The sequence below is a fragment of the Chaetura pelagica genome, unplaced genomic scaffold (assembly GCF_000747805.2).
Source record: "Chaetura pelagica isolate M959 unplaced genomic scaffold, ChaPel_1.0 scaffold32, whole genome shotgun sequence".
NCBI lineage: Eukaryota > Metazoa > Chordata > Aves > Apodiformes > Apodidae > Chaetura > Chaetura pelagica.
Window position 1 is genome coordinate 1,335,384 of NW_009952368.1, and position 1,029 is coordinate 1,336,412.

Here is a 1,029-nt window from a genome sequence, read left to right on the forward strand (position 1 = left end):
GGGGGGGGAGTCCAGCCGTGCTTACTGATGTCCCCCCCCTTCGCAGGAGCACCTGGGGGTCCCAAACGAGCCCCCCATTGACATCCAGTTCCAGCCCTCGGGATACCTCTTCCTCGCCTCTCCGAAGGACGCTGCTGCGCTGGAGGCCACTGTGCAGCTCCAGAGGTGGGGGACAAACACATGGGAGGGGGGGAGTGTCGTGGTTTTTCGGGGGGCAGTGTTGTCTCATCTTGACCCCCTCTCCCTCCGTGTGCTGTCCCCAGGGAGGAAGGGGCACAGGTGGCCCTGATGTCCCCCACCCAGCTGAAGGAAAAATTCCCATGGATGAACACGCAGGACGTGGCCGTGGGGTCCTATGGTAAAGGGTTGGGGGTACACTGAGGTGGGGGGGGTGCATGGTGGGGTGTGGAGACCCCCCCCAGCATCCCCATCCCCTCAGTGCATTCTTCATCCTCACTTTGAGAAAGGGGGGGCGATCCAGTCCTTCCTAAATTGGGGGGATTTTTTGGGGGAGGGCAGGGGTGTCACACGTGTCTTCTACCAGGTTTGGAGAACGAAGGCTGGTTTGACCCCTGGACCCTCCTCAACGCCTTCCGCCGCAAAGCCCTGTCCCTGGGGGTCTACAGCTGCTCCGGGGAGGTGCGAGGTGAGCAGGGGGGCAGCAGGGTGACCCCCCTTGTGCTCTAGGCCACGACAATGAAGAACCAGCCACGTGGCTGCTCACTCACCCCCCCACACACTGGGATGGGGAGGACAAAGGCCAGTTACAAGCTCAGGGGTTGAGACAAGGACAAGGAAGGTTCTTCACTGATTAAGGCCACAGCAAAATAGACTCAACTTGTTCCCCATTTCACTGCCTCCTTCCCCCCTAGCAGCACAGGGGGACAGAGAAGGTGGTTTGGTTGTTCTGATGCTCCTTCCTCCTTGGGGAGAAGGATTCCTCAAAGTCATAGAATCATGGAATGGTTAAGGTTGGAAGAGACCTTAAAGATCATCAGGTTCCAACCTCCCTGCCATGAGCAGGGACAC

The 1,029-nt window shown here is 59.3% G+C and overlaps 1 protein-coding gene across 1 annotated transcript in view; it reads left to right on the forward strand.

Annotated features, from left to right (window-relative positions):
• FOXRED1 (FAD-dependent oxidoreductase domain containing 1) overlaps nucleotides 1-1,029 on the forward strand; it is a 7,155-nt gene that overhangs the window by 2,080 nt on the left and 4,046 nt on the right. The window contains exons 2-4 of the mRNA XM_010008107.1: nucleotides 47-165; nucleotides 264-358; nucleotides 545-646. Of these exons, the coding sequence (XP_010006409.1) occupies nucleotides 47-165; nucleotides 264-358; nucleotides 545-646 (316 nt within the window). The remainder of the gene's footprint in view (nucleotides 1-46; nucleotides 166-263; nucleotides 359-544; nucleotides 647-1,029) is intronic.